Source organism: Nerophis ophidion, linkage group LG08 (assembly GCF_033978795.1).
Source record: "Nerophis ophidion isolate RoL-2023_Sa linkage group LG08, RoL_Noph_v1.0, whole genome shotgun sequence".
Lineage (NCBI taxonomy): Eukaryota > Metazoa > Chordata > Actinopteri > Syngnathiformes > Syngnathidae > Nerophis > Nerophis ophidion.
The window spans coordinates 72735433-72751662 of record NC_084618.1 but is presented as its reverse complement, the minus strand read 5'-3'; the positions used below and the strand labels follow the sequence as shown (position 1 = coordinate 72751662).

General features: G+C 38.0%; 1 protein-coding gene across 3 annotated transcripts in view; it reads right to left on the bottom strand.

The window, feature by feature from the left end:
• Positions 1 to 104: 104 nt before the first annotated feature.
• Positions 105 to 16230, bottom strand: part of LOC133558350 (gap junction gamma-1 protein-like) — a 16192-nt gene continuing 66 nt past the window's right edge. The window contains exons 1-5 of one of the 3 annotated variants that reach the window (XM_061909653.1): positions 16089 to 16230; positions 15033 to 15089; positions 13641 to 13697; positions 12725 to 12781; positions 105 to 2679 (exon numbers count right to left, since the gene is read on the bottom strand). The exon at positions 16089 to 16230 is cut by the window's right edge and continues 65 nt beyond it. In XM_061909653.1, coding sequence (XP_061765637.1) covers positions 1331 to 2668 — 1338 coding nt within the window. In that variant the 5' untranslated portion in view covers positions 2669 to 2679; positions 12725 to 12781; positions 13641 to 13697; positions 15033 to 15089; positions 16089 to 16230 and the 3' untranslated portion in view covers positions 105 to 1330. The remainder of the gene's footprint in view (positions 2680 to 12724; positions 12782 to 13640; positions 13698 to 15032; positions 15090 to 16088) is intronic. The other 2 variants (XM_061909655.1, XM_061909654.1) reach the window with 2 other exon arrangements.

The following is a 16230-nucleotide window of genomic DNA, read 5'->3' as shown; positions in this document are numbered from 1 at the left end:
AAATGGTTATGTAGGCTGAAAAGGTAAAAACACAATTAACATTTATTTTTAAATGTCTAAAGCGTCTCAACAGTTAATAGAAATAAAGTGCTTTGAACAGATGAAACACTATAAAGACACATTTGTATTTGGTAGTTTAAGGGAAACATCCTGCTTTTCGACTGCCTGACCGCTAACAAGTCAACATTATGAGAAAAAAATGACAATTTACATTGTACAGTACACATTTAAAACATTTGTTTGTCCCACCAATGGTTGGGCAATAGAACAAGTGTAATATACTTCTATTCTTAAACACATTCTTGTATTTTTTACCTTCTTGGGACCTCAGAAATATGCCAGCCTCTTTAGGACCACCCTTTCTAGATATATAAAGAATTGTTTTTACAACAATAAAAAAAAAATATATCTATATATATATATATATATATATATATACATATTTTTTTATGCAAATATAACAAAGGTAAATTTTAAGTTAATTATTTTATTTTTTTGTTTGTCATTGTTTTTTAATCCTAATTATTTACTTCAAGTTAATACAGAATGTCTCTATATACAATTTTTTTTAATACATTTTAGCCAAATGGGGCACTTTATAATTTCTTACACACACTTGTTATTACATAAGTTGGCCAGAGGGGGTGCACTTCAAATTTTTACACACACTTGTTATTTTATAGGTTGACCAGAGGAAGGACACTTTGAAAACCGACACACAGTCATTTTGAAAAATCCCTCCTTTTTGGGACTACCCTAATTTTGATAGATATCACCAGCAAGGGTGCAAATGAGACATTCTCTATTAGATGCAATGGTTTTCCATATTGGGACCATGATTTAGGTCCTAACTTTTTCACCGGTCCTCATATGGATGGTACTTCTTTTTTCAAGAAGGGTAGAAATACAAGAACACACACACACACACACACACACACACACACACACACACACACACACACACACACACACACACACACACACACACACACACACACACACACACACACACACACACACACACACACATACACACACACACACACAAGTTATGTTCAAGGCATTGCAGGGTAAATAATTGAAAGTTGTTGCTACGGCGTAGCTTCTTATTGCATATGGTGTGGGGAGTATTGCAGAATTTGTGGAAAGGACTAGTTGGTACAATCCCTGGGGACTCTGCATGGCAGGGGCGTCCTCGTCCCTGAGCCAGGCTTGCACCTGACTGCTCAATACTACGTCACACATTTACCAAACAAGGCACTTTGGCATGGAAAACTCTTACTAGAACTACACGTATGAAAATCTAATTTCTTTTTGCATAAAATGTGAGTCAAATCCATTCGGAACCTTTTATTTCGCCGTATTTGAAGCTTCCGTTGGTGCTGTTGCTGCTGCTGCTGCAGCCACCTCTGTTTGCCTTGGAGGATGCATGTTTGGAGGCCTGCCAGTGTTCACGCGGGGATTTACGCTGGTTGTTACTGTGGGTCTGCTGCAGCGTGTCGGCTTGACTGTCAGTTTCCTGCCGGGGCTGCGGCCGGGTGTCCTTCCCGTGGGTACCTTCGGGGGCATCGGCCGGCTCATCTTCACCGTTGACGTACCGCTGCCGCTTCTCTTGGGCTACGTTGGCGGCGTTCTGCTGGCACGGTGTCTCTTTTTTACCCAGGTGGGTGGTAGGGAGTGGCTGGTCATGAGGCCGCGTGTACACCATGGGGGGCTTGATAGCAATGTTGTAGCCCGGCGGGGCTGACGGTGCGTTCCAGGAGGAAGGGTAGCTGTTGTATTCGTCTTTGTTGAGCAGGCCCAGTCCTCTTGACAATCCAAAGACCTCCTCGTCGCACATGTTCCTGTGACGGTAGCGCAGAATCTCCCAGATTGTAGCGATGCCCAGATGAAGCATCTCCCATATATTGAGAACCAGACAAAGCAAGGAGACGGTGTACATAATGAGGAGGAAGATGGTCTTCTCGGTGGGCCGTGATATGAAGCAGTCCACATTGTGGGGGCATGGGAGGACTGAACACATGTAGGTGGTTGGCACTGCAAAGCCGTAAAGCTTGTACTGTACACCCAGGAAGGCCACCTCCAGGACGGAGCGCGCTATAAGCTGAAAGATGTAAATACGCATCAGACCATCCTTTTTGATGTGCCGGCGCCCATCATGGCGTGCCTTCGTTTTTGCTTTTGCAGCATCGCTGCCATCGCTCTCAAGCTCCGCCACCTCATAGATCATGGGGTCTTCTTCTTCTTCTTCGTCATCCTGCGGCACTTTGTTCCGACTATGCCGCTTCCTGTCAGCAAGGCAATGCTTCTTGGCTTTCCTGCGGGACAAACCGCTCGCTCCGTCACAGTCCGCCTGCTCCTCAGCCTGGGCGATCTTGTTGACGGCATAGCCCAGGTACAAGAGCGAGGGCGTGGCCACCAGGATGATCTGGAAGACCCAGAAGCGCACGTGCGAGAGCGGCGCGAAGGAATCGTAGCAGATGTTCTCGCAGCCTGGCTGGGCCGTATTGCACACAAACTTGCTCTGCTCGTCGTAGTAGATGGACTCGCCTCCGACGGCCGTCAGCACAATGCGGAAGACGATGAGGACGGTGAGCCAGATCTTGCCCACAAACGTGGAGTGGTTGTGGATTTCCTCCAGCAGCCGAGTCAGGAAACTCCAGCTCATTGTTACACGGCCTGTAAAAACACACAATTATGTTTAGTTATCTCTCTGCATAAAGAGTGAAATAGAATTATCAAGTACAATATATACAAGTTCCAATCAGGGTTTTATGCTGCCGATTCTGATACCAATCATCCATGAGTGAGATCGTCCGGGATTTATTCTCTGAGTTTGTAAACATAAAAAAAATATACAAATACGTACATATACATATAAACACACACATATACATATATATACACATATATACATATATGTATATACACATACATACATACATATATATATACACATACATACATACATATACACACACATTATATATATACGTACATACATACATACATACATACATACATATATATATATATATATATATATATATATATATATATATATATATATATATATCAATAAATCATATATACACACATAGATAAGTTGCCACCTCATCGCAGTAATATTGATCTAACCACATCACAGTAAAATTGATTTAATCACTCAAGTATCAATCATATACTGACACTACCCTTGGTATCGACACCACTAATTTGTGGTGTGATCTGCCCTTTTCTTGCCGACACATCAACAGTGGCTGTTGTGTCATACTCTCTCTTAACTTTTATGAATCTACTTGCACACGACTGCTTACTTTCTACTTGTATTCGTTTCATCTGCATTTCTTAAAGTTTAATAAACACTTATTTCTTCTGGGTTTTTTTTTTCAAACTAGCTTTGTGGTCAATTTAGCTATTAGCATACCTGCTTCTGGCTTGCTCTCAGTGTGAAACATGATTAGCCTCGTCCTCCTTAAAATACTAAGACATGCAGTTATTTGCCGTAGTGGAAGTGATTATTATTAACTTAGGGGAGGATTTCCACACTGTGTATGGAGACACATAATTAGCTGCTAGCTTCTTTCACAAATATCGTCCGATATTGATCGGTGGCCAGATTGGTCGGCACATCCCTGTATACAATACTTCCAAAAAATACAAAACCCAAAACCAGTAAAGTTGGCACGTTGTGTAAATTGTAAATAAAAACAGTACACAATGATTTGCAAATCCTTTCCAACTTATATTCAATTGAATGGACTGCAAAGACTTAATGTTTGAACTGAGAAACTTAATTTTTTTTCCGCAAATAATCATTAACTTAGAATTTAATGGCAGCAACACATTGCAAAAAAGTTGGCAGAAGGGCATTTTTACCACTGTGTTACATGGCCTTTCCTTTTAACGACACTCCGTTAACGTTTGGGAAATGAGGAGACCAATTTTTGAAACTTTTCAAGAGGAATTATTTCCCAGTCGGGGTCTCCGTTGTGGTATTTTAGGCTTCATATCGCAACACACATTTTTGATGGGAGACATGTCTTGACTACAGGGCAGGCAGGCCAGCACTTTTCCTCTTTGGTCCAGAGGACACAACATCCACAGTTTCCAAAAACAATTTGAAATGTGGATTAGTCCGACCACAGAACACTTTTCCACTTTGCATTAGTCCATCTTAGATGAGCTCGGGCCCAACGAAGCCGGCAGCATTTCTGGGTGTTGTTGATAAATGGCGTTGATAAATGGTAGAGTTTTAACTTGCACTTACAAATGTAGCGACAAACTGTAGTTACTGATGGTGGTTTTCTGAAGTGTTCCTGAACCCATGTGGTGATATCCTTTGCACACTGATGTCGCTTTTTAATGCAGTACCGCCTGAGGGATCGAAGGTCCGTAATATTGCTTATGTGCAGTGATTTCTCAAGATTCTCTGGACCTTTTGATGATATTACGGACTGTAAATAGTGAAATCCCTGAATTCCTTGTAATAACTCGTTGAAAAATTTTGAAATTCGACAATTTGCTTATGCATTTGCTCAAAGTGGTGACCCTCGTACTATCCTTGTTTGTGAATGACTGAGCATTTAATGGAAGCTGCTTTTATACCCAATCATGGCACCCACCTGTTACCAATTAGCCTGTTCACCTGTGGGATGTTCCAATAAGTGTTTTATGAGCATACCTCAACTTTCTCAGTCTTTTTTGCCACACGTGCCAGCTTTTTTGAAACATGTTGCAGGCATCTAATTACAAATGAGCTAATATTTGCAAAAAATTAAGTTTTCCAGCTCGAACGTTAAGTATCTTGTCTTTGCAGTCTATTCAATTGAATATAGGTTGAAAAGGGTTTTCAAATCATTGTATTTTGATTTTATTTACGATTTACACAACGTGCCAACTTCACTGGTTTTGGGGGTTTGTATATAGTCAGTTTACAGCTTGCATTGGAATTGACCACAGCTCTCCTAGAACGAAACAACAGGATGAAACCAAATTCATCTGTGGAGGTAACAATGAATAATTCCTACACATGAAAGCAATCACACAAACTTGTTTAGAATCACACACAAATAAAACACACTGCTATGGTTACTCACAACATACCTGAAAACACACATTGTGCCGATTTGCTTTTCTCTCTCTACATGTTAACAACATATTTTTTGTAGACGTGTTTGGCTTTTAGTACAAAAGGAAAGGGAATTGCTAGGATTGGAATGTGTAACCATAATTACCATTGTTAACGGCATGTGCTTCATAGGCTTTTTTTTTTACTGGCGGACATCACTATGGACCATCCAGATGTTGCATAAACAGGAAATCCTCTCATCTGGTTTAAACGTGATAACACGTATTTATATCCAACAATATACAATCTCAGCCCACCCACCCTTTAACCTATCTGCACACATGGGGCATGTAACCACAGAACGTTGTATGCATGTTAAGGACTCTGTGACTATCTTTCCATGTTATAAAGCCAGCCTAGTGGAGTAAGAAAGAAAATCCAGACTAAGCCCAATTAACAATGTTTAAAAGTGCACATTTGGGCTTGTTGTAGAATGTACTTTTCATTATAGCAATTAAAGTAAGGGTGGATGGGGATAACCCAAGCACAACCTTTACAGTCATATTAGAGCTGGGGAATATGGCCTTTTTTTAACATCTCAATATTTTTAGGCCATATCGCGATATACTATAATACGATATTTTGCCTTGGCCTTGAATGAACAATTGATGCATATAATCACAGCGGTATGATGATTATATGTGTATACATTAAAACATTCTTCTTCATACTGCATTCGTATATGCTACTTTTAAACTTTCATGCAGAGAGGAAAATCACAACTTAGTCAATTGACCAAAAGTGTATTTATTGAAGTTATTAAGCAATAGCACAAAAATTCAAGTCATTTACAAAACATAAAGTGCAAGATTGTCAGAGACAGTTTAAGTGTCAAATAAAAATGAGCTGCATAATAGGAAATCAAATAGTATTTGTCCTTCACTATGTGGTAGGTTACTACGGACATTATGAAATTCTCTTCATTCTCTAGCGAGTGACTTTTCAAATGATGCTACATCTTAGCAGTAATGCTACTTTTTATAGCAACGCTTTTGCCCCACACTTGACGAATTACGGTTGTCTCTTCGACATATTCCCACTTGGAGCCGAACCACCGCCAGACGATGAACGCCCTGCTGTTTTTATCGGGAATTAAGTCTTCCTTCATTTGTTACCAGATCCACACCTTCTTTCTCTCGTATTCCCACTCGTACGGCTACGTTAGCAGCTAATGTAGCCTAGTCTGCTACCTCTCTGCTGGACGAGGGCGTATACGTATGTGACGTATGTTGTGACAGTATGTGACGATTTAAGAATGTGCGCCTGCTTGTCTGTGAGAAAGACAGACAGGAAAGCGTGAGAAGAGCCTGAAGCGTAATGCCCGCAGCTAAAAGCTGCGTGAGAACGTATACTCGAATATTACGATATAGTTATTTTCTATATCGCACAGAGACAAACCCGTGATATATCGTATATATCGATATATCGCCCAGCCCTTAATCATATCACAGATGACAAACATAGAATATAAATACAATGTGGGACTAGGATAAAAACAACAATATTTGGGATTTAAAGCTACTGCCACAAATAAACTAGGACTGCCACAGCAAGATTTGGCGCTACGGGATGTTTTGGAACTATGCTTCCTACCACTTCTCATATGCATTTCGGGCCTGACCTACTAGGCTCCAAATATCTATCCATCCATCCATGTTCTACATCTTGTCCCTTTTGAGGTCGCGGGGAGTGCTGGAGCTTATCTCAGCTGCATTCGGGCGGAAGGCGTGGTACACCCTGGACAAGTCTCCACCTCATCGCAGGGCCAACACAGATAGACAGACAACATTCACAATCACATTCACACACTAGGGCCAATTTAGTGCTGCCAATCAACCTATCCCCAGGTGCATGTAGTTGGAGGTGGGAGAAAGACAGGAGTACCCGGAGGGAACCCATGAAGTCACGGGGAGAACATGCAAACTCCACCCAGAAGGATCCCGAGCGCAGGGATTAAACCCAGGACCTTCGTATTTTGAGGTACATGCACTAACCCTTGTACCACCGTGCTACTTGAATCCAAATAAACAGTATTAAATATTGAGTGCAAACTATAAAATTGTTCTGTTAATGGCCGTGTTGCGGGGGATCTATTAAGTCTGCGTTTACAATTGATAACAAGTGCAAAAGTGGTGCAATCCACCCTATTTCAAATGAGGTGTTTGAGCATACACCGGCTGTCACCATGGAAACACTCATTCACCTCCCTATTTAACGTATCATTAGCGCAAACTTGTGGCATTTAGTTATGTTGTTGACATGCATAATACAAATATAATATGAAACTTCTTTTCTAGGCTATCTTGAAGCAGGACCTTATACACAACCAAACCTAATTTTAGCACAATGAAGGTGAAAACCATAGCGCAATAAGTGTTTTTCATATAGAAGGTATATTTAAATAATATTTTTTTAAAAACGTCATTAAAAATGCCATCAGACACCTGAATGAATTGATTGGATTAGTTTTAAACAGCCTCTTGAGTCAACCAGCAGCTGTAAAAATATCAAATGATATTGCTGAACAGACAATATGGCTAATACTTTGATTTCTGACAGTCAAAATATATTGAGGGACACATATGGAATATTTTCTCCCTCAATCGTCTGTCCTTTCTCAAAGCACTCACCTACTTGTTTATGACAGTTAAAAAAAGGAGAAAAAGAAGCGACAATAGAAGTTATTTCTTTGTGTAAACAAATTACATGCACATGCGTAATGTTCAATTATGCAAATAAGATGATAATATCATCTAACCAGTACCCAACCCACTTAAATTTGGACATTGTCGTCCTATATTGTAAGACATGAGCATCTAAAATGATTCTGTAATATTTTAACATACAGTAGTTAACCTTTTTTTACACTTGTAGGACAGGTATGACCGCAAAAATGTCAAACTAGTAGTTGATTGATTTACATCACAGTTCATATCACACTTCATCTAGTTATATTCTAATTGTAATTGTATAGCTTTGTTATACAGTAGTTAACTGATTTTTGGACATGTGACATTCGCCAACAAATCCAGTCTTTTGAACGTCTCTTTTAGGTGAACGATGAGAACAGATTCCCAGTTGTTAGCCGTTCGTTTAGGAGACGTTTTTTATGCACATGCAAATTTAGCGTCGGCAACTTCCCACTCTGAACGTTTGTGCCACCAGACTGGCAACTGGACAAGAAAAAAAGAGTCAGAGTTAAAGCATTTGGAATTAAAATAAAACAACATAAAAATAATATGAGGTGGCGACTTGTCCAGGGTGTACCCCGCCTTCCGCCCGATTGTAGCTGAGATAGGCGCCAGCGCCCCCCGCGACCCCGAAAGGGAATAAGCGGTAGAAAATGGATGGATGGATGTATTTTTACATAGAAAAACCAAATATATATTTTTAAAATTAATATTATTTTTTAATTGTACTCATTTTTGGTTTTAAATGGATTATACTTGTATAGCGCTTTGCTACCTTCAAGGTACTCAAATCGCTTTGACACTATTTTCACATTCACACACTGATGGTGGAAGCTGCCATGCAAAGCCCTAAACACAACCATCAGAAGCAAGGGTGAAGTATCTTGCCCAAAGACACAATGGATGTGACTAGGGTGGCGGAAGCTGGGATTGAACCTGGAACCCTTAAGTTGCTGACACGGCCGCTCTACTAACCAAACCACATTTTTTTTTTAGAATTTGGATTCACGTTTCGGGTTCATTCTTCTAAAGGGTACAATTTAGGGTACTATCGAGTACAATTTTGTGTTCACATTTTTATTATGTCCTAATTTTTATGGTAGTCTTATTTAAATGTTTTCTATCTATGAATGCCATTTATTGTACATATTTGTGTGACCCGGGTTGGACCACTCCTTATGCATAAGTCGGGGACGTCTCTGCATTACTTCTCTACATGCAAGAGGATCCTATTTGTGAATAAAGGCTACATAAGTAAACTTTGATTTATTCTATATTTTATGCTACACATTTTTTATGTGCGGAAAAATTCAAACTAGTGATGTCACTGCCAAAGACTGGGAATATGGCACCGCCTTATTGAATGTTTACAATGAAAACACAACGAAAAATACCATTATAACTAATATTTCAGAGTAATATTTGTGTAGAGTTAATTATTCAGATCTACATCTTATCTAATAATGAAAACACTAGTGTTTGTTTCCTGAAAAAACTAACTGTAATACCAAGCCAGTCCGAACAGGTTTTTGGGGGAAAAAAAAGGCTCTTCAAGATCCAGCGCCCTTCAAAAGATCCACAAACCCTACCTTTACTTATGTGACAGTGAAAATGTTTTAAAATGAGCCTGTACAGTTAGTACATATTTTGTGACAGTGACAGTTTATTTTAATGGGGATTGTTTGTGAAGGGATTTTTTTCTGCTACTACGGTATTTAAAGTAAAACCTCACAAATCTTTACAAAATGAAGTCTGTTCAATGTGACAAAAACAGTTTTGGTCTTATAATTAAAACAACAAACGGTCAACTCTGGCGGGGATGTCACCTTGGATGCCAAAAAAGCAAACATTTTCCCAGATGTCTCATAACCACAAGGCTAGTAAAAAGAAGAAAGTTTTTGTGTAACTTAGTACACGCCTATTTAAGTGGGCTTCAAGCTGTGAACCCAACAGCTAATGTGTTGTTTTAAAAGATGCCCTGGAAATGTTTTGATAGCAATTGAAAAGAAGAATTCCGTACAATGGGAGTTAAATATTGAGCTTGCTTACTTGGATACAATTGCACAGATTCAATACAAAAGCTAGAATAAAAACTATGGAGGTTAATTTGTGTCTTTATTATCCATCCATCCAACTTCTTCCGCTTATCCGAGTTCGGGTCGCGGGGGCAGCAGCCCTTAGCACTGAAGCCCAAACTTTCCTCTCCTCAGCCACTTCGTCCAGCTCTTCCCGGGGGATCCCAAGGCGTTCCCAGGCCAGCCGGGAGTCATAGTCTTCCCAACGTGTCCTGGGTCTTCCCCGTAGCCTCCTACCGGTTGGACGTGCCCTAAACACCTCCCTAGGGAGGCGTTCGGGTGGCATCCTGACCAGATGCCCGAACCACCTCATCTGGCTCCTCTCGATGTGGAGGAGCAGCGGCTTTACTTTGAGCCTCCCCCGGATTGCAAGGAAGAGCACCGCCACCCGGCGGAGGAAACTCATTTCGGCCGCTTGTACCTGTGATCTTATCCTTTCGGTCGTGACCCAAAACTCATGACCATAGGTGAGGATGGGAACGTAGATCGACCGGTAAATAGAGAGCTTTGCCTTTCGGCTCGGCTCCTTCTTCACCACAACGGATCGATACAGCGTCCGCATTACTGAAGACGCCGCACCGATCCGCTTGTCGATCTCACGATCCACTCTTCCTTCACTCGTGAACAAGACTCCTAGGTACTTGAACTCCTCCACTTGGGGCAGGGTCTCCTCCCCAACCTGGGGATGGCACTCCACCCTTTTCCGGGCGAGAACCATGGACTCGGATTTGGAGGTTCGGATTCTCATCCCAGTCGCTTCACACTCGGCTGAAAACCGATCCAGTTAGAGCTGAAGATCTTGGCCAAATGAAGCCATCAGGACCACATCATCTGCAAAAAGCAGAGCCCTAATCCTGCAGCCCCCAAACCGGATCCCCTCAACGCCCTGACTGCGCCTAGAAATTCTGACAAAGGGCAGCCTTGGCGGAGTCCAACCCTCACTGGAAACATGTTCGACTTACTTCAGGCAATGCAAACCATGCTCTGACACTGATCGTACATCAAGCGGACAGTCCGGTACCCCATACTCTCTGAGCACTCCCCGCAGGACTTTCCGAGGGACACGGTCGAATGACTTCTCCAAGTCCACAAAGCACATGTAGACTGGTTGGGCAAACTATCATGCATCCTCAAGGACCCTACCGAGAGTATAGAGCTGGTCCACAGTTCCACGACCAGGACGAAAACCACACTGTTCCTCCTGAATCCGAGGTTTGACTATCCGGTGTAGCCTCCTCTCCAGTACACCTGAATAAACCTTACAGGGAAGGCTGAGGAGTGTGATCCCACAATAGTGTCTTTATTACAAAAGCTTTATTTGACACTGAATTTATGCAACTGAAGTTTTTATTTTATTTTAAATACAGTGTTTTTCAGTGTGAATAAATGCAGCTTATAAAAATATGGTGTAAACAAACTATTTAAAAATCATTATTGTGTGACTGTTTGTACCACGGTGTGATCAGCTTTTATCCTTGAATCAAAATTTTGGGATGTTTTCACTATTGCACTGCAACCTCCACTGTTTAAAGCAGGGGTGTCAAACTCATTTTAGACCGGGGCCACATGGAAAAAAAAATCTACCTTTATTTGTCGTTATTTATACTTTCTGAATAAATTATGTGATGATGTTCATCAGTCAACTCATTGGTATTCATTTTCAATTTATCAAGATAAAAAAATTACATCAAAATCAAATCGCAGAATGTTATTTATGTAGTTTGTTCATTTTCCTTGACTGGTGCACTAACATGTGGTTTATTTTTTTTTACATATGTAACATGAGCTACAAAGATATAAAGAATTGCTATGGTGACATCTAGCGGACACATTTAGAACAGCGGTTTCTTTCATTCAAATATATTGGCTAATTTTTATACTTAGCAAACTCATCTCGCGGGCCGGATAAAACCTGTACATTTGACACCCCAGGTTTATAGCGTTCATAAAAAGGAATCAAAGCACATACAGCAGGTTACGTGGACTGCAGTGTGTAGTGCTGTATTACCTGCGTCTCTGGTGACCAGCAAATTTGACACTCCATTGGCTTGTTCTTAGACATGATCGATTGCTTCAGTAAAAAGTCTTAAATCTACCAAAAGTGGGTCTTGACTTTTTAAGCAAACAACATGTCTGCACTGAATTGTTTCACACTGGTTTTTCATACACTGAATGTTTACACACTGAATTTTAAAACACTGTAGTTTAAACAAATGGAAATTTTAAAAACACGCAAATTCCGCCTACACATTTTTATTCAATTAAATTGTCAGCATAATTTGAATTCAGTTCACAAAATTCAAAGGCAAAAACTTTGGTTACATTAATTCAGTGTCCTAAAAAGCGTTCGTAGTAAAGACACAAATTAAACTAGATAAATAAAACTGTATAGAATATTTTGCCTCTCAGAAGGAAAGTTAGGTATCCAAATATTAAAATGGCTATAAAAAATTCAATAAATATATATTACACATAACTTAAATATTTATTTTAACAGTTGAACATAATACAATAAAAATTGTAATTAAATGTAATAAACCTGGTCTCATCAAAAATATTAAAATGCAAGTAAATCGTAGGCTCCAGCACCCCCGCGACCCTGAACGGGACAAGCGATAATAAATAGATGGATGGATTGATCGTTCATCATGTTTTTTACATTCTTTATTTTTTTTAAACATTTGTTAATTGAATTTTTGCCATATACGGTTCAGAAATACAATACCTTTTGCAGTGTTGGGAGTTCAATCCAGAAAACAATGGAAAACATGACACTTACATGAAATATAATATAGTGTATTGCTGAAAGAAAAAATAAAGTACTGTACCTGTATTTTCTTTGTTTTCACGACCCAAATCCTAAAAGATGTCACATCCCAGTGAGCCTGCAAAACAGTCGAACCACAAGTTAGATTTGAAAAAAAACGGAGAGATTTTTAAATCAACTGCATAACTTGTCAAAACATCACAAGATTGGCATTGTAGCATCAATTAAGCGATATTCTTTCATATTTTAACCCCTACAATAGATTTGAATCTTAAAATATGACCTAAAATTGATAGGTCATTAATGAGCAGGCAAAAACTTGGCCAGCTAGTTCCATCAATTGGTCAAATTAGCTAATCTATCTACATTTTTGTTATCAAGCTCTTACATTAAATCACGAGTTAATGAATACATACAGTTTGTATGAACAAATTCAGCTCAGACGTTTTTATTCAATGAAATTGTCAGCATAATGTAATGTAAAAGAACTTAGTTCACTAAATTCAAACGCAAAAAATTCAGTTACATCAATTCAGTGTCCTAAAAGGTTTTCGTAGTAGAGACACAAATCAACCTTGATAAAAAAAATGTATTCAATGTTTTGTCTCTCAGAAAGAAAAATGAGGTATCCAAATTTTTAAATTGCTATACAAAATATAAATGAATGTATGAATAATTTTGAATGAATATATATTACACCTAACTCAAATTGTTATTTTAACGGTTGAACACAATACAATACAAAATAGTAGTTAAAAGTAATACACCCGGTCTCTTCCAAGATATTAAAATTCAAGTAAAATTGTTCCATCGTGTTTTTTACAATCTTTTTTTTTATTTTTATTGAATTTTTGACATATACAGTCCAGAAAAAAATACTTTTTGCAGTGTTGGGGATTTAATCCACAAACCAATACAAAACAAGACACTTACATGAAAATGTGTGTACTGCTGAAAAAACAAACAGAGTAGTGTACCTGTATTTTCTTTGTTTTCACGACCCAAATCCTAAAAGATGTCACATCCCAGTGAGCCTGCAAAACAGCCAAACCACAAGTTAGACATTTTCAAATAAACTGCATAACTTGTTAAAACATCACAACATTGGCATTCTAGCATCAATAAAGCAATATTCTTGTTCATATTTCAACCCCCACAATAGATTTGAATCTTAAAATAAGACCTAAAATTGATAGGTCATTTATGAGCAGGCAAAAACTTGGTCAGCTAGTTCCATCAATTGGTCAAATTAGCTTATCTATCTACTTTTTTGTTATAAAACTCTCACCTTAAATCCCGAGTTAATGAATACATACAGTTTGTATGAACAAATTCAGCTCACACGTTTTTATTCAATGAAATTGTCAGCATAATGTGATGTAAAAGAATTTAGTTCACTAAATTCAAACGCAAAAAATTCAGTTACATCAATTCAGTGTCCTGAAAGGTTTTCGTAGTAGAGACACAAATTAACCTTGATAAAAAAATGTATTCAATATTTTGCCTCTCAGAAGGAAAATGAGGTATCCAAATTTTTGAATTGCTATTCAAAATAAAATGAATGTATGAATAATTTTGAATGAATATATATTACACATAACTTAAATTGTTATTTTAACGGTTGAAAACAATACAATACAAAATAGTAATAAATGTAATACACCCGGTCTCTTCCAAGATATTAAAATTCAAGTAAAATTGTTCCATCGTGTTTTTTACAATCTTTTTTTTAAACATTTGTTTATTGAATTTTTGACATTTACAGTCCAGAAAAAAAATAATTTTTGCAGTGTTGGGAATTTAATCCACAAACCAATACAAAACATGACACTTACATGAAATATAATTGATTCTATTGCTGAAAGAAAAAAGTAGTAAAGACACAAATTAACCTTGATAAAAAAATGTATTCAATATTTTGCCTCTCAGAAGGAAAATGAGGTATCCGAATTTTTAAATTGCTATACAAAATAAAGTGAATGTATGAATAATTTTGAATGAATATATATTACACATAACTTAGATTTTTATTTTAATGGTTGAACATAATACAATACAAAATAGTAATTCAATGTAATAAACCGGTCTCTTCCAAGATATTAAAATTCAAATAAAATTGTTCCATCGTGTTTTTTACAATCTTTTTTTTTTAAACATTTGTTTATCGAATTTTTGACATATATACGGTCGAGAAAAACAAAACTTTTAGCAGTGTAGGGAATTTAATCCATCCATCCATCCATCCATTTTCTACCGCTTATTTCCTTTGGGGTCGCAGGGGAAATTTAATCCACAAACCAATACAAAAGAAGACACTTACATGAAAGATGATTCAGTGTATTGCTGAAAAAACAAACAGCGTAACGTACCTGTATTTTCTTTGTTTTCACGACCCAAATCCTAAAAGATGTCACATCCCAGTGAGCCTGCAAAACAGCCAAACCACAAGTTAGACATTTTCAAATCAACTGCCTAACTTGTTAAAAAAACATGACAACATTGGCATTGTAGCATGGTTCTCAAATGGGGGTATGTGTACCCCTGAGGGTACTTGAAGGTATACCAAGGGGTACGTGGGACTTTTTTTTAAATATTCTAAAAATAGCAACAATTCTAAAATCCTTTATAAATATATTTATTGAATAATACTTCAACAAAATATGAACGTAAGTTCATAAACTGTGAAAAGAAATGCAACAATGCAATATTCAGTGTTGACAGCTAGATTTTTTGTGGTCATCTTTCATAAATATTGATGTTAAAGATTTATTTTTTTGTGAAGAAATATATATAATTAAGTTCATGAATCCAGATGGATCTCTATTACGATCCCCAAAGAGGGCACTTTAAGTTGATGATTACTTCTATGTGTAAAAATCTATTTATAATTGAATCACTTGTTTATTTTTCAACATGTTTTTAGTTATTTTTATGTATTTTTTTCCAAATAGTTCAAGAAAGACCACTACAAATGAGCAATATTTTGCTCTGTTATACAATTTAATAAATCAGAAACTGATATAATAGTGCTGTATTTTACTTCTTTATCTCTTTTTTTTCAACCAAAAATGCTTTGCTCTGATTAGGAGGTACTTGAATTAAAAAAAAATTCCCAGGGGGTACATCACAGGAAAAAGGTTGAGAACCACTGAATTAAGCCATACTTTTGTGTATATTTTAATCCCCACAATAGATTTTCATGTTAAAATACGACCTAATAGTGACAGGTCATTTATGAGCAGGCAAAACCTTGGCCAGCTTGTTTCATGAATTGGTCAAATTAACTAATCTGGCTTCATTTTTGGTTATCAAATTCTCACTTTAAGACACGAGTTAAATGATACATACCGTTTGTATGAACACAATTTCCACTAAAATATACATTTTTGGGATAGACAGTTGAAGTTTAGAAGTTAACGACGAACCTCACACTTGTTGCATCCTTCCTGGTCCTCTTTTCAAACGGGCGCTCTTTGAAGTTTGGACTTCAGAGGTCGCGATGGCGGAAAAGGAAAACCACACAAAAACATGACCAAAACATTAACTCTTTTCTACGGAGATTGTCAA